Source organism: Saccopteryx leptura, chromosome 2, assembly GCF_036850995.1.
Source record: "Saccopteryx leptura isolate mSacLep1 chromosome 2, mSacLep1_pri_phased_curated, whole genome shotgun sequence".
Lineage (NCBI taxonomy): Eukaryota > Metazoa > Chordata > Mammalia > Chiroptera > Emballonuridae > Saccopteryx > Saccopteryx leptura.
The window spans coordinates 37,070,285-37,085,957 of record NC_089504.1 but is presented as its reverse complement, the minus strand read 5'-3'; the positions used below and the strand labels follow the sequence as shown (position 1 = coordinate 37,085,957).

Sequence of the window (15,673 nt, the reverse complement as noted above, 5' to 3'; positions counted from 1 at the left end):
AAACACAACCAATCAGATGGAATAAAGTCTGACACATACCTAACCACATCCGAATGATGCTCATGTAGTCTTTGTTCTTGGCACAGAGAAGTTTGTCATAGGAAGGGCAGCCTGCCAAAAGGATGCGATCATGGTCCTCACACATGGATATCAGGTGTTGCTCTGCACTTCGGGTGCAGCACACGTGATAATGAGCCAGTTTTGTTATGGCATGTCTGATAGAGTCGTCAATGGTCCCACTAACTTCCCCACCTTCAATGTGAAGGATTCGGATGTTCATCAAGGCAGCAGAGGTGGCCAGGGCTAGGGCATCAAACCTGTCCCCGTGAACAATCATGATATCAGGCTTCAGGCGATTAAGGACATCTGGTAGCTTCACTAGGGCCAGGCCTACCGACTCAACCATGGCTGCCTCATCTTCCCCTCTAACAATCGTGTGTAGCCTGGTGTTAATGTCAAAGTCATCTTGTTCAATCATGCGGTATGTATTTCTAAACAGGAGAGAAATAAAAATGTGAGAACATATTCTTAAATACAAGGCCATAAAAATATGAGAAAATCTATCTAAAATCAACTCTGATGAGAGAAATATTTTATAAAATTTTCTTGTTAAATAAATTGAAGTACCACTTACAAATATTAACAGCACAGACTATAAATGCATAAATCATTTGATTACTTTTTCTACCTGCATACCCTGCAGCCACCACCCAGGTTAAGATATAACCATCCAGCATGTTGGAAATCTCAACTGTGCCCCAATCAGTGAGGACCTGGAGTGAGCATTATCTGAGGCAGAATTTCTTTTATTAGGAAAAAAGATACCAAAGTTTACATTGTTCATGACTTCAGTATTTATAAAATATTAAAAAGAAATACAAGGCCCTGGCCGGTTGGCACAGTGGTAGAGCGTCGGCCTGGCATGTGGGGGACCCGGGTTCGATTCCCGGCCAGGGCACATAGGAGAAGCGCCCATTTGCTTCTCCACCCCCCCCTTCCTCTCTGTCTCTCTCTTCCCCTCCCGCAGCCAAGACTCCATTGGAGCAAAGATGGCCCAGGTGCTGGGGATGGCTCCTTGGCCTCTGCCCCAGGCGCTAGAGTGGTTCTGGTCGCGGCAGAGCAACGCCCCTGAGGGGCAGAGCATCGCCCCCTGGTGGGCAGAGCTTCGCCCCTGGAGGGCGTGCTGGGTGGATCCCGGTCAGGCGCATGCGGGAGTCAGTCTGACTGTTTCTCCCGGTTTCCAGCTTCAGAAAAATACAAAAAAAAAGAAAAAAGAAATACGCTACTTAATAGGGAAAAAAATGTTACTTATAGGAGTAAAGCTCATTTTAAAAATTAGCAGAGAACCAGGACACCTGATATATCATTATAATATAAATTTCTGAATGATCTAAATTTCCAGTTGAATTCTCTTTGTATGGTATTATTGACGCAGCATAATTCTGATTGGGCAAAAACATAAGTTTCACAGCCTTAAATTGGCTGTGAAATGCAGTTTCGAGTAGTCAGTTTCATGCTTCAGTAACAGCGATTCTCAACACCTTCAAGTTTCCCATCTGAATGATGAGATTCTAAGATACGGCTTTTTTTCTAAATATATAATACATTTATTATTTAAAATTAGAAAATACTGAAAATTATTATCCACAACCCTACACACTCTGCAGTATCAGTGTTAGCATTCTAATTTTCTTTCTAGCCATTTTATGCAGAACATTTTACCGTGGCTGAGAACACATTACTCATATATACAATTTTGTAATCTACCGGTACTTAATTCATTTAACACCAATATTTTCTCAGATCACACAAGATTCTTTACATGCATCATTTCACATCATATGGATGTCCTAGTAATTTCAGATTCTTTTGGATTTTCCTACACAAGCTATGCTGTCCTTAAATAAAGACAATCTTTGTGCATTTAAATATCTTGCTTTATTGTATTGGCTGTTATGTCTCATACAAGCTGAAGAGAAGTGATGAAAGTGTAAGTCCTTACCTTGTTCCCAATTTTAGGAGGAAAGCATAAATTTTATATTAGCTACAGGTTTTCACAGATGCTCTTTATCAGACTGAAGAATTTCCATTCTATTCCACGTTTACTACAAGTTTTTATATTAGTTATTTAACTTTGTCATATGTTTTTTAACATGTACTGAGATGATTGTATGGGTTTTCTCCGTTCTGTTAAGATGTGAATTATACTAATAGATTTTTCAGGTGTTAAATTCCTGAGATAAACCCACTTAGTTATGATGTATTATTGGTTTTTTATGTTGCTTGATATGATGGATGTTTCTTTGTCTCCTCCTCAGTTTGGCTGCCTCCGTGTTTGTTTCTTGTACAGGGGTCCTCGGGTTACGACAGTCTTGACATATGACGTTTTGAGTTTACGACACTCAGTCCCATAAAAACTTAAAAACATTGACACGTGTTTCACCTTACCCTGTTAGTGCCGTACTTATGGATACATACGCGAACTACTTTGGTTGTGCACAGAAGAAAATGCAGTGTTCTTTTTCTGTGGCTTAGTTGTGTTTTTATGTTCTAGAATGATGCTTTTACAACTGTGTTAACATAGGTAAGTGACTTAGGCTAGGGCATGTTTCGACTTACACCAATATTTGGGTTATGTCACCGTTGTAGGAACGGAACTGTGTCGTAACCCAAGGACTCCCTGTACTAGGCAGACCTGCTGCATCTCCCAGTCTTGGTAGAGGGGTCTTATGAAGTAGCTGTCCTGTAGGGCCTAGTGGCACAGCCTCCCTGGTTGCCCAAACTGGGAGCTGCAGGTGGCCATCCCCTATGTGGGCTGTGTGCACCCTCCTGTTGTCGTTGAGCCTTGATTGCTGTTGGCACGTGAATGGGAGGGATTTACCCCCAGGCCAATCATGATCCACCGTAGAGGATCTACTGTGCAGTGGCCGACCCCACAGAGCAGGATTCACTTCAATGAGGCTAAGGTGCCCACTGAGTGAGCTCCGTGAGTATATCGCTCATGGAGGCGGTTGGGTGGTGTTTTGGTGTGGTCTGAAGCTGTCCACCAGATGTGCTGGCTAAGGGGCCTCCCAGGAGGTGCAGGCCAAGGTCATTCACCACCTCTGCACTGCCAGGGGCCATCCAGCATAAGCTGCAAAGTGGTCTGCAAATAGCTGCTACTTGTGCTGGGCTTGGGGCCACTTAGCAAGAGGTATGGGGCATGCCAAGGCCAAATGCTACTTGTTTGAGAGATTTGGGGAAAGTTCACAGCCTAAGCCAAGACAGCCCATTTGATTTTTTTTTTAATTTACTCATTTTTAGAGAGGAGAGGGAGAGACAGAGAGAGAGAGGAGAGACAGAGAGAGAGAAGGGGGGAGCTGGAAGCATCAACTCCCATATGTGCCTTGACCAGGGAAGTCCAGGGTTTCGAACCGGCGACCTCAGCATTTCCAGGTCGACGCTTTATCCACTGCGCCACCACAGGTCAGGCCAAGACAGCCCATTTGTATGCAGCTTGGATAGGCCTGCAAGTTTAGGTGAGGCAAGTAAGGGCTCCGGGAATCATCAGGGTAAGTTGAACTGTGTTAGGTTGATGGGAGACTCAGATATGGCTACAGCTCTGTGGGAAAAGGGCCCCAAAAAGGAATGGTGGCCTCTGCCACACTTCTGTCTGGGAGAAACTGCCCCTCTGATCCTTTCTGAAGCCAGAAAATTCAGTTACTCCCCATATAGCCCTGGTTCCTTTTCAGCCGCTGCCCCAGTGCTGGAGTACAACGCGAATAAGTCCAAGTAAGTGCACAGAGACCTTTAAGGGAAACACATAGGACTCCAGCAGCCCTCTGTCTCACTCAGTCAAAGTCCCTACTGGTTTTCACAGCCAGGAGTTATGGTACTTCTCTTCCTGGCACTGGAACTGGCCTGGTCTGGGGAGCTTGTATGGAGCTGGGTTTTCCTTACTCCTCAGGGGCACTTTTGCAGCAGCCAAGATACCCTTCCCAATTTTTAACTACCAAACGTGGGTATGGGACCAGCCCATTTTTAAAAATTTTATTTATTTATTCTTCTTTTCCAAGTGAGAGGAGGGGAGATGGACAAGCTCCAGCATGCGCCCCAACCTGGATCCACCTGGTAACACTATCTGGGGCTGATGCTCTGCCCATCTGGGGCCATGCTTGCAACCAAGCTATTTTAGTGCCTGAGGTAGAAGCTCCACAGAGCCATCTTAGTGCCTGGGGCCAAGGAGCTTGAACCAATCGAGCTATAGCTGCAGGAGGAGAAGAGAGAGAGAAGGGGGAGGGGAGGGATGGAGTAGCACAGGGGTCGGGAACCTATGGCTTGCAAGCCAGATGTGGCTCTTTTGATGGCTGCATCTGGCTCACAGACAAATCTTTAATAAAAATAATAATGTTAAAAATATAAAACATTCTCATGTATTATAATCCATTCATTTCCTACCACTCATGTTCATGGTTGCGGGTGGCTGGAGCCAATCACAGCTGTCCTCCAGGACAACATCAAATTTTTATTGGATAATACCTAACGTACATGGGTCGTTGTATGGCTCTCACAAAATTACATTTTAAAATATGTAGTGTTCATGGCTCTCTCAGCCAAAAAGGTTCCTGACCCCTGGAGTAGCAGATGGTCACTTCTCCTTGTGTCCTGACTGGGAATCAAACCCAGGACATCCACACACTGGGCCAATGCTCTACCACTGAGCCAGCTGGCCAGGGCGGGACCAGCCCATTCTTTATCTCTACCCCTGCTACCAGTCTGGATGTGGCTTATTCCTTATATCCTTAGTTACAGAACTCCTGTTTGGCTAGATTTCAGGGGATTCTGAATGATGGTTGTTCTGTAGCTTAGTTATAATTCTGATGTGGTTGTGGGAGGATGCGAGTTCAGCATTTACTTACTCTACATTTTTGGCCATTGTTCTTTCCTTATTTTCACATTTTTGTTGGGGAAACCCTATAGAGCCTGGTGTCTCAACATCAGCACTACTGACATTTTGGGTCAGATAGATCTTTGTTGTGGGGGGGGGGGGGGGGTCTGACCTGTGCCTTGGAAGATGTTTAGAAACTTCCTTAGTGTCTTTTAAAAACTGTTAAGTAAATAAATGAACAAAGGAGTTTCTAAGTAGTATGTTATTAATGTGATTTCCTTTCTTTTTTTGTCCAATTCTTAAGAGTATAAAAATGCTAGTTGTTTTTTTTTTAATCCAAGCAGTTGCAGTGGAAAGGTAGCTTATTTTTTATGTTGTTTTAATGCCTTCTCAAAGTAGATAATACATTCATGTGGTTTAAAATTCAAGATATACAAAATTTTACAGTGAAAAGAATACCTTCTCACTTGTTTCCCAGTCATTCCTCTTCCCAAAGTAACCAACTTCTTGTGTTAGAATGTATTTTAAATATACATTTCCATTAACCATTAGCCAAATTTCCTATTTAACAGATAAATACTACCTTTCCTCCCTAATTACTGTGGTATGCAGATAAGAACCTACCAGTTTCCTTGAGGGCCTCTCTCCCACTAGGTCTGCTGTTAAACTTTTCTCATAGACGTTTCGTCCATTCTTTGTCTTGTGAATATAAGAAAATTCAAGCAGGTTTTCATAGGCAAAATTCATTTCAATTTTTTTTTTTTTTTTTTTTTTTACAGAGGCAGAGATAGACAGGGACAGAGAGACAGGAACGGAGAGAGATGAGAAGCATCAATCATCAGTTTCTCGTTGTGTGTTGCGACTTCTTAGTTGTTCATTGCTTTCTCACATGTGCCTTGACCGCGGGCCTTCAGCAGACCAAGTAACCCTCTGCTGGAGCCAGCGACCTTGGGTCTAAGCTGGTGAGCTCTTTGCTCAAGCCAGATGAGCCCGCACTCAAGCTGGCGACCTCGGGGTCTTGAACCTGGGTCCTTCCGCATCCCAGTCCGACGCTCTATCCACTGCGCCACCACCTGGTCAGGCTCATTTCAAATTTTTAAAAGCTATGAAATTTTGAGCTGCTCATAAATTTCTTCCCTACTCTACTCTGAAGTTCTTACAGCAAACTGCTAACTTGGTTTTTGGAGGCAGGTTTTTATTTATTTGTTTCTGCTGTTGTTGTTACCTTGTTTTTAAAGAACATTCTGAAGTCAAAAATAATTTTACTTTAACACAAACTTCTTTTATATTTAATATTATATTTTTCAGTATCTTTGGAGGTTGCATTAACATTTTCATGCCACAAGGGTGCACTAATTGCCACTTTATAACAAAACAAAATGAATGTTCATCTTTGGTTTATACATTCTGCTCCCTCAGATTTCACAACTTTCATTTTTCATATTCTGACTCTGATGAATAACAAATCTAATGTCATCAAAATAAATATCAATGGTAATGGTAATATAACATTCTACTTTACCTTGTAAATCAATTAGATTTTTAAAATCTTGTACCGTATGTACTACTTAATATACTACTGATCTATATGCCAATTTGAATGTAGAATTAACATTAGAATTCACAAAACAGATTACATGGAATCACATCGTTGTATCACCATTTCTCCTGAAGGTAATAACAAATAATATTAATAGCTAGCATTTATCAAGCATCTACTAAGCAGAATCACTGTGATGAGTCCTCTGTATCACTATCTCCACTCTTCACAATAACCTACAACGTAAGTTTTCACTCCATTTTATAATTGAGGAATTTGAGGCTCAGAGAGGCTAAGCAACTTCTCTACGGCCACATAAAAACTAAGGGATAGAACTGGGATATAAAGGTAGGGCCACACAGTTCCTAGGTCCAAGCTCTCTCCAGGACACCACGCTGCAATAAAGAATATCATAAGAAAATGCTTTCACCTTACCCATAGTCATCTATCAGGTGAGAGCCAAGCACCACCACGTCAAGGTCAAAAAACTCAGGTTCCGTTTTAATGCCAAACATAATTGGTGCGAGTTTAGAATAATCAGCACGGTTGCAAGTAGCAACACAAACCCGAAGCTTTCGGTTATTCCCATTCTTCTCCATGACTTGTTTTTTTCTTTTTGAAAGGTCCTTAAAATAGAGTTCCTGAGGTTCCAAAAAAAAAAAAATTTAAATAAATAAATAATTTATGATCAGTATGATAGGTCCTAGATATTAACAGAATTTTGTGGTTGTAAGTCCTTACCCACCATTTAGTATAGTGATTCTTAACCTTTTTTCCTGACCTCACCTCTGTGTGACACTGCCAGGGAATACCCAGAGCGATGAAATGCCAGCTGACTAACTAGGCCTCCACCCCTTTCTCACACTTAATGCACTGCAATGCAATTAAGAAATAGTGACATAAATCAAATCTCATTTAAAAGGCAAGCAATTAGCCCTTTATTAGTTAAAAATTACTTGCCAGACCTTATAATTGATCCCAACATACCAGACTATTGCAAAACTTTGAGAATTACTGATATAGTTCAACTCCCTCACTAACACAAAGGGAAAAATACAAGTCTTGAAAGGAGAAATTACTTCCCCAAGAATCAAGATCACATCTTATGAGGGATGAGATCTATTCACCCTCACACCACAGACTCACTATATACAAAGCACTGTGATTAGTGCTAAGGAAGAGAAAGATAAGATTAAAAAACAACCCCCCCCCCAAAAAAAAACCCTTTTTTTTAAGATTAAGAGATGTGTAGGATGAATTTACTAGCAGTTATGAAACATAGTCAATGCCTGTATACAGTAAATGTTGTCAATAAACAACCCTAACTTTAAGGCTTCATTAGCACCTATTGCCAGTGATTTCCAACTTGAAAACTCCCAATGCCTACCAGAATTTCCTGTCCCACAGGCACCTTAAAGTCACTATCCAAAACAGAACTCATTTTCCTTTCCAGACCCGTTTCTCCTTCCTTGTTCTCTCCCTGAGTTATGAACTTCCATTCATCCCAGTGCCTTAACGTCTTGGCCTCCTCTGTTCCTCATCCTGTACCTCCTAAAGCCCAACCAATCCACCTGCTTAGTATCTTCCAAACCTGCCTCCTCTCCTTCCCCACTAGGGCATTCCGTAGCCTAGGCCAATCTCTCATCTTAGGTCTGAACTATGGTAACAGCTATCAAAGCAATTTGCCTGTCTCTAGCCTTTCCCTGCCACCACCAGACTTTCAGAGTGATCTTTCCAAAGTCCATAAATCTGATTATCATGGAAAACAGGATTCATCACCAATGGATGAAGTCCAAATTGCTAATCTGGACCTAGCCTATCCTTCCATCCATTTCTCCCCTTACTCTGTGCCAAAGCCATACCGAAGTGCCTGAAGTTCAACCAGCGGGTCTCCATATTTGTGCTTTTCTAGATGCAGGTACCTTTACCTGAAACTTCCTTCCCTTCTGGCCTGGACTCCTCCTCCTACCTCCAAACTCAGCCTAAGTGTCACCCCTCTGGAAAGCTTTCACAAAAACCTCATTCCTCCTCAGCCCGCCCTCTTAGTTGCTGCCTGCCTCTGAGCATGGCCATACAGATATATGCTATCGCTCAACTCCTCTGCCTTCCTGTCCCCTTATCATTCCATATCCTCAATTCAGAAAGTAAAAATCAGTGACAAGGGGTAAGAGGCATGTTTTATGGAGTATTTTTTTTTCTTTTCTGAAGTTGGAAACGGGGAGGCAGTCAGATAGACTCCCACATGCGCCCGACCGGGATCCACCCGGTACGCCCACCAGGGGGCGATGCTCTGCCCATCTTGGGGCTTCGCTCTGCTCTGCCGCAATCAGAGCCATTCTAGCGCCTGAGGCAGAGGCCACAGAGCCATCCTTAGCGCCCGGGCCAACTTTGCTCCAATGGAGCCTTGGCTGCAGGAGGGGAAGAGACAGAGAAGAAGGAGAGGGGGAGGGGTGGAGAAGCAGATGGGCGCTTCTCCTATGTGCCCTGGCCGGGAATCGAACCCAGGACTCCTGCACGCCAGACCAACGCTCTACCACTGAGCAAACTGGCCAGGGCCTTATGGAGTATTTTAGATATGTTTTATGGAACACTTTAAACTTCTTTTTTTTTTTTTTTTAATTATTTTTATTTATTCATTTTAGAGGGGGGGGGGAGAGAGAGAGAGAGAGAGAGAGAGAGAAGAGGGGAGGAGCAGGAAGCTTCAACTCCCATATGTGCCTTGACCGGGCAAGCCCAGGGTTTTGAACCAGCGACCTCAGTATTCCAGGTCGACACTTTTATCCACTGCGCCACCACAGGTCAGGCTTTAAACTTCTTTATACCAACATAAAATTGATATAAAATGTCATGGACTGATCTCAATGCTTATCATTCAGGAAGTGCACCAATATTTAGCATTTGCACTCAGGAATCCAGAAAAGCTTGAATAAGAATGCCAATTAAAAAGGGAGCTGCCCTTTAGATCATGGTAATCTCTGAAATTCAGTGGAAATCCTATAAGTAGCCCTCTGTGTTGGTATCTCATCTCTCATAAACTAGAACTTCTATAATCACACAATTTGCCCATCATTGGGCCCATTCTGAATTCCAGTCTCAGTAAAAGCTAATTCCACTCAATGGAAAGCATTTATAAGATAATGAGGCCCTGACCAGTTGGCTCAGTGGTAGAGCATCAGCCCAGTGTGTGGAAGTCCCGGGTTCAATTTGCAGCCAGGGCACCCAAGAGAGGCGCCCATCTGCCTCTCAAGTCTCCCCCTCTCCTTTCTCTCTCTCTCTCTCTTCCCCTCCCGCAGCCAAGGCTCCATTGGAGCAAAGTTGGCCTGGGCGCTGAGGATGGCTCCATGGCCTCTGCCTCAGGCCCTAGAATGGCTCCGGTTGAAACGAAGCAATGCCCTAGGTGGGTAGAGCATTGCCCCCTGGTGGGCATGCCGGGTGGATCCTGGCCGGGCGTATGCAGGAGTCTGTCTCTCTGCCTCCCTGCTTCTCTCTTCAGAAAAATACAAAAAAAAAGATAATGAAATGGGCATTCTGTCAAGTCCTCACTTAATGTTTTCAATAGTTTCTGCAACTAAGGGAAACAAAACCAATTTTACCATAAGCCAACAATTTTCAACCTTTTTCATTTCATGGCATATATAAACTAATTACTGAAATTCTACAGCACACTAAAAAACGTAATTTTTGCTGATATGACAGAAAAATAGGTATAATTTTGATTCATTCACACCAGATGGCTATTGTTGTGTTGGCTGTTGTCATTTTTTTTTTTTTCTCTGTATCTTTCTGAAGTTGGAAACGGGGAGGCAGTCAGACAGACTCCCACATGCGCCCAACCAGGATCCACCTGGCATCTCCACCAGGGAGCGATACTCTGCCCATCTTGGGGCGTCGCTCTGCTCTGCTGCAATCAGAGCCATTCTAGCGACTGAGGCAGAGGCCACAGAGCCATCCTCAGCGCCTGGGTCAACTTTGCTCCAATGGAGCCTTGGCTGTGGGAGGGGAAGAGAGAGACAGAGAGGAAGGACAGGGAGAGGGGTGGAGAAGCAGATGGGCGCCTCTCCTGTGTGCCCTGGCCGGGAATCGAACCCAGGACTCTGCATGCCAGGCCGACGCTCTACCACTGAGCAAACTGGCCAGGGCCTGTTGTCATTTTTTACTTGGCAATCTAAGAGAAAAGAGGTCAGTGCCCCTGAATAAATAGGTATTGCATGTTTTAAAAATTCTTGCGGCATACCAATTAAAAATCACTGGCCTACAGCATCTCATCAACGTTACAACAAAATAAGGCTGCTGTAGTCACAAGACCTGAGCACTAACTCATAATTAAAGAGACAAAAAGATTTTTTCTAAAAATGGTTGTCTTAAGTGTTCTTGTACAAAATCCTTTTTCCACTGATCATTAAATTTAAGCTGAATAAATCCTTGGTGATATTTAATTTGCTCGGTGAGGCAAAGCAAATCATTCATGGTTGGTCAATCTGTATTTATTTTAAAAGAACAGTAAACTTCCCATCTGGCAATACTAAAATGCTTAGTATTTACCAGGTAACTCAAAGGTTATTCTGCCAAAATTGAGAGTAAGCTAGCTATACAAGTAAACTATGAGAAATACAAAGTTACTTAGGCCAAAACATTTTAAGGAAATAAATTAAATCTTAAAAAGAAAATAGTGAAATGCCTTTTTAAAAGGTGAATTCTTTTTAAAAAATAACTTGATTTAACTTACTTTTTGATTAAGCAATATATTCACATGGCTTAAAACTGAAGAAACAAAAGGCTATTAGCAAAAAGTGTTTTGTGTTCTCAATCATGTCATTCTTCTCCCTGGAAGCTAAAAGTTACTAGTTTCTTATCTATAGATAAACAATGTGCATATAAATACAGGGGGTCCTCAGGTTACAACAGTCTGGACATATGACATTTAGAGTTTACAACGCTCACTCCCATAAAAACTTTAAAAAACTGAGATGTGAGTATTTCAGCTTACGCCCTTAGCGTTGTACTTACATACTACTGGGTGACGTGCGCAGTAATCCGGCATGAGTGAGGAAGTTGGTGTCCTCCGGGAGGCTTACCTAAACCGTTCTGGACTATTAAAAGCACAAATGTTCCATCTGTGTTAGGCGAGAGTGTTTTGACTTACACTAAAATTCAGATTATGTCACCATCGTAGGAACTGAACTGTGTTGTAACCTGAGGACCCCCTGTACACATATATTTCTTTAATAGTAAACATTTGCCAGGCACTTCTGAGATGCCAAGTGCTGTGTGAAGAACTTTAGAAGCATTAAGTCATTTCGCCCTATCTTATTATCCCCATTTTACAAATGGGCACATTGAGGTACAGCAAAAAATAACTTGCCTCAAATCACAGTTAACTGCCAGAACCAAAAATCAAACCCAGCATTCAGGACACTGCCCACCTCCAGCATTTGCTTTGTGTCTGTTCATTTCATAAATACCCAAGAGTGAGAACTTTCTTTGTTCCTGGTCCTGCCAAGAGAACCTGATACTCTAGTCCCCAACCCTCTTATCTGAGGTTTCACTTTTTTGTGTGGTTTCGGTTATCCATGGTCTAAGACTATTAAATGGAAAATTCTTGTTTTAAATGTCATACTGTTCTCAGAAGGGTAATGAAATCTCACTCCACTCTGTCCTGCCTGGGCTGTGACTCATCCCTTTCTTCAGCACTGTATCCAGGATATACACCCATGCTGACCGTTAGTCATTTATAGTAGTCTTGGTTATCAAATCAACTGTCACAGTATCACAGTGCTTGTGTTCAAATAACTCTTATTTTACTTACTAATGGTTTCAAAGGGTAAGAATAGTGATATGGGCAGTTCAAATATGCAAAAGAGAAGTCGTAAAGTGCTTCCTTTAAGTGAAAACATGAAAGTTCTCAATAAGGAAAGAAAAAAACTCAAGTTGACGTTGCTAAGACCTACAGTAAGAACGTCGAAATTGTGAAGAAGGAAAAAAAAAATTCGTACTAGTTTTGCTGTCGTACCTCAAACTGTAAAAGTTAAAGCCATGGTGCATTAAGTGCTTAAATGGAAAAGGCATTAAACTTCATTAAAGGTATATATACACAGGGGAAAAAAACCCAGTATATTAGGGTTTGGTACTATCTGCAGAGGGTCCTGGAACCAGTCCCCATGGATAAGGGGGACTACTATATATACCTACACCACTCTTCCTTTAGTGCAGAGGGATGAGACAAAGGAAGGAAGGGTCTATATAAAAGTGGTATGAAATTCAGAACCCTATACCTGAGCTATAATTACATATGGCTTCTTCCAGAGCATCTACTCGCTATCTACATATAATGCCAAGCTGTATTCCACCCCACCCCTCCTCTCTATCAGAGTAGCAAAAAATACTTTTTTCGTGCTCTTACAGGTGTGTTCAGGATGGGGGCATGACGAAATAAACGCCTGTCAAACTTTCAAGGAAGCCCAGACTCAGAAGGTAGTCAGGGTTGGGCACAGACCTTCAAAATCATCTTTTAGTTCAACCTCTATACCTACAGGAACTTGCCTGCCAAGTAGCTCTCCGCCCTCTCTTGCACATTTCCGTTAACAGGACACTATCTTTCGGGACAGCCCGTTTTCTTTTTGGACAGCATTGCCCTAGGATAAAGTCACGCCCGGCCTTCCCCTAACACCTGCCCACCCCCCACGTCCCCGCCCCGCCAACTTGCCGGTTACTCGCACAGGGCCGTAATGAACCTGTCTGCTTCACCTGCCACAAGGTGGGGCCTATAACGGGACTAAAGAGAGACCTTGGCACTCCAATAAATTCAATAATTTTAAAATAAAAGAAGGACCCTGGCAGGCCCGTGGGAGACAGGGCGAGGCCGGGTCGGGTGTGGCCGGGGGGCGCGGTGCGGTGCGAAACCTCGGGTTGGGGGCCGGAGGAGAAGGCCCTAGAGGCCGGGAGACGCTCTCCCCAAGCGCGCCCCCCAGGTCCCGGGTCCCGCGTCCCCCGCGGACGCATGGCTCTCACCAGTCGCTGGTCCGCTGTTCCCTCCCGCGCCGGGGCCACGCCTCGAAGGCGAAAGCCAAACGCCGCGCCAGCCAGAAGGCTGTGCACAAGCCCGCCCCCTTGGTTTCCGCAACTCGGCCCCGCGGGTCGATGACTCGTCGCTCGACCCCAGCTCCGCATCCCCTGCCCCTTGCACACCTACACCAAGCACCCAATCGGCGAGCGCGTTTTTACGTCACATGAGAGGAACCCGGTGGTTGGCTGTGCCTTGTGCGCCCCACCCCCTTCTCAAGAGGAGTCCGGGGCGGGGTGGACTGAGTGCCTTCCGTGGTCGTGGCACTGTAGGTCCCGCTAGCCCTTGTTCTCGTCCCCCCTCCCCGGCCACATTAACGCTTGGAAATCGAGGCCTCCCACGCCTTCCATGCGCCAGTCGCTTCGCAGGCCTTGACCAAAACAGTACTATCGGGTAGACTGTCCACCCCAAGTTAAGCCTTGCCACTCCAGGACCCAGACTGCTAGAAGGTTCTGATGGCAAATACTAGCTGATCACTAGAACGAGCTCCTCCTGGGCCTCCCCTGTGGAGAAATCCTCTAGTACGGGCCCGCGGACTGCCAGAGGACAAGGCTATGGAAGAAAGAGTGGTGGTGGGAAAGCGCTCACACACCTCCTGATGAAGACTTTTAATAATCCTTTAAAATTCTTGAATCAACATTGACAAACTTTGAGTTGGTGATAACAAAACATTAAAACTTTTTTTTACAGCCATTAAATAAATTACCACAGATGAAACTAAACAGTCTAACAACTCATTGAGAGTTCTTACATAAGGTGAATATATCCAATCAAACTTTTGCACTTGATTTTTCAGTTAATGACAAACTAATTTGCATAAGACTTATTAACAGTTCTTCCGCAACTAGCTTGGAGCCACTAAAAGGTCATATCAGGCGTAAAAGGATAAACATTACGGAGTTTTATGCACGAAAACGCCATTGGATTTCTTTTTCAAATATTTTCACTTCTGTGTGGACAATGGATTGGATCAAGAATGATGGCAGTCTGAAGGATGTGTAAGAAATGTGGTACCACTGCATGTGATAGGGCTGGGAAGGATTCATATTTTTCACTAAATTCCTATGTATAATACCTTCCTTTTTTATTTTGTAATATATGCAGATATTCTGTATTAAAGAGAATAAAATAAAACTAATTGAAAATATGATGGTGGCCCTAGCCGGTTGGCTCAGCTGTAGAGCATTGGCCAGGTGGGCAGATGACCCGTGTTCAATTTCCAGTCAGGGCACACAGGAGAAGCGACCATCTGCTTCTCCACCTCTCCCCCTCTCTTCTCTCTCTTTATCTCTCTCCTCTCCTCGGGTAGCCATGGCTCAGTTGGAGTAAGTTGTCCTGCCCCACCCCCAGGATGGCTCCATGGCCTGCCTCAGCCACTAAAATAGCTCGGTTGCTGAGCAACAGAGCAGCAGCCCTAGATGGGCAGAGCATCGCCCCATCAAGGGCTTGCTGCGTGGATCCTGGTCAGACGCATGTGGGAGTCTGTCTCTTTGCCTCCCCATTTCTCACTTAAGAAAAAAGAAAATATGATGGCAGTGAAACTCATTTGAAGTGATGGATATGAGATTTCGTTTGTAAATTGGGGTTTAGTTTGGAGTTAGTGAAACAATTATGGATTAGGTCTGAGTAGATAAAAGAAATAGAAGGAAACAAGGATGACTTCCACTTTTCTAGCATAAGTAATTGGGTGATTGTTACCATTTACCAAAATGAGAAAAGCTGTGGGAGTGACCAGGTTGGGGGAGTTAAAAGTAGTCTTAATTTGGGATATGTTATGTTTGAAATACCTATGAGATAGCCACATGAAGCTACTAAACAAGCAATAAGATACATGAATCTGAACACAGATTCACAAGGCCATAGATGATGAATGTACAAGTGTCCTATTGTTGCTGTAACAAATTACCTCCAATTTAGTGGCTTGAAATAATACAATTGTATTATCTTATGGTTCTGGAACTTAGGAATCTGAAATGGGTTTCACAGGGCTAAAATCAAGATAGCAGTGTAGGTATCACACACAAAAAAAATTGTAACTATACATGGTAATGGAGTTTATTATTGTGGTGATCATTTAGCAGTATACAGGGTGGGGCAAAAGTAGGTTTACAATTGTGAGTATGCAAAACAGAGTTTATTCTTGTATTATTTATTACTTTCCATATAAACAACTATAAACCTGTGTACCTATATTAAATTGTGTTGT

The 15,673-nt window shown here is 43.4% G+C and overlaps 1 protein-coding gene across 4 annotated transcripts in view; it reads right to left on the bottom strand.

The window, feature by feature from the left end:
* GNE (glucosamine (UDP-N-acetyl)-2-epimerase/N-acetylmannosamine kinase) overlaps positions 1–15,673 on the bottom strand; it is an 86,899-nt gene that overhangs the window by 28,061 nt on the left and 43,165 nt on the right. For 3 of the 4 annotated variants that reach the window (XM_066367668.1, XM_066367666.1, XM_066367669.1), the window contains 2 exons: positions 6,843–7,048; positions 40–491 (listed from right to left, as the gene is read on the bottom strand). In XM_066367668.1, coding sequence (XP_066223765.1) covers positions 40–491; positions 6,843–7,048 — 658 coding nt within the window. Of the gene's footprint in view, positions 1–39; positions 492–6,842; positions 7,049–13,415; positions 13,574–15,673 lie in introns of those variants that run through there. The other variant, XM_066367665.1, reaches the window with a different exon arrangement.